At 53.8% G+C, this 1,728-nt stretch overlaps 1 protein-coding gene across 1 annotated transcript in view; it reads right to left on the bottom strand.

Moving 5' to 3' along the window:
- The window catches only part of LOC119328928, a 10,510-nt gene continuing 8,782 nt past the window's right edge, over nt 1-1,728 (bottom strand). The window contains exon 3 of the mRNA XM_037601920.1: nt 1-425. Within this exon, the coding sequence (XP_037457817.1) occupies nt 71-425 (355 nt within the window). The 3' untranslated portion in view covers nt 1-70. The remainder of the gene's footprint in view (nt 426-1,728) is intronic.

Below are 1,728 nucleotides of genomic sequence, written 5' to 3'. Positions count from 1 at the left end.
GTGGGGACAAAAGGAGGACAATGCGAGTATGTATGCATGAAGCCTACACAAGAACAGATTAAAAATAGGTTCAGGGGAGTATGTATGTATGTATGTATGTATAATTGCAAGATGCACACAACCATCCATTGTTGCGAAGTACTGGCTTAAGCTTAATAATGGGCCAGGAGTTGTTAGCAAACTGAGATTTCAATGAGCTGCATTTGTCTATGGCGAATGAGAAAAGCAGATCAGCAGAATACAAACAGTGGAGGCAGAATGATATGTTAGAGCCGTCAACTGGTGCACAATGCGTGGCATCCATGACCACCAGAATCACTAACTTGAGAGTCCTCCCAAGCAACAGTATCCAGTTTATGCTTAGCAGGGTTGAAAGGGCGATCGCATGAAGCTTGAAGCCAATCCCAACATGGAATACTGCTGCCCTGCAAAACGAGGTTCATTAGCTTGCACAACATTGCAGAGTTGTGTGCCACTAGATTGCGGACGCCCAAACCGCCACTCTCATTGGGTAAGATCATATAATCGCATGCCACAAGGCAATGACTCCCATTAGAATTTTTCCAGAGGACCGACCGACACAGCTTGTCAATTTTTTCGACACTCTCTTCAGACAGCATCATGCAGGATATGAAATATTCAGCGATCGCTGGTAAAACGGCATCAACCATCTGTAGCCGGCCACCACATGAGAGAAGGTTCGTCATCCATCCTGGTAATACCCTGTCAATATTTTGGATGATGGGTCGGAGCAAATGTTGTGGAATTTTGTTAGTGGAGATCGGAACTCCGAGGTAGGTGCATGGCAGAGAGCTTATAGGGCAACCCAAAATGTCCACGATCTCATCCGCCGTCATGTTTTTAATATTTGATTGAAACGAGCATGCTTTGTGACAATTAATTTCCAGTTCCGAGAAGTCCGGGAAGCCTGTTATTAAGATGTGCTTGATCATATGTGCTTGGTCAGTGGTGCCATGAAGAAGTAGCAGCGTGCCATCTGCACATTTCAGCACCGGGAACGGGCCGTGTCTTTCCAACTGGTGGATTAGCTAGCCATTGTTGAACTCTCTGGCACACATACACTGCAAGACATCGGCAGCCAAAATGAAAAGACATGGGGAAAGAGAATCAACCTGCCGAACTCCCAACTCAAAAGAAATGGCTACTCCCCGCCGGACCGCCGCGTCCCCCCACCGCCGGGCGTGCGCCGCTATGATCTGCTGATACACGTAGACCGAGTTGAAGACTGGACCCCGCTCTCGCCTCGCTCTTCGCACTCGGGCTAGAGTGGGATCCCCTCCTCCGATGACGACGACAACCGCCCCTACCCCCGCGTCGTCGAGCCCGGCTCCTGGACGGGTGGTGTCGAAGATGGCCAGGCGCAAGCTCGCCGCCCAGAGGCTTGGCTGGCCACCGCTGCTTGCCGGTTGGCTCCTCGGCCGATCCGGCGCAACCACGACGACGATGACTCCGGCGAGCAGCGGCGCTCGTGGCGTGACACGCTCCTGGGCACCTCTTGCCATGCCAGGGGCAAATCCACTGACGTCATCGAGGCGGCACCAAGGCGGCGCAGCAGGACTCCGGTGGGCAGGAGGCACGGCGATCAGGAGGGGGGACACGCCAAAAGCAAGGCGGCGACTGTGGCGACGCCGCTTCGGGCCACCCCGCCGCTTCCCCTCCTCCAGAAGCCGGTGGCCACGCGCGGAGAAGCCCTGGAGACGGACCCCG

Source organism: Triticum dicoccoides, chromosome 7A, assembly GCF_002162155.2.
Source record: "Triticum dicoccoides isolate Atlit2015 ecotype Zavitan chromosome 7A, WEW_v2.0, whole genome shotgun sequence".
Lineage (NCBI taxonomy): Eukaryota > Viridiplantae > Streptophyta > Magnoliopsida > Poales > Poaceae > Triticum > Triticum dicoccoides.
Note: the sequence above shows the minus strand (reverse complement) of the source record. Positions and strands in the feature narration are given on the sequence as shown.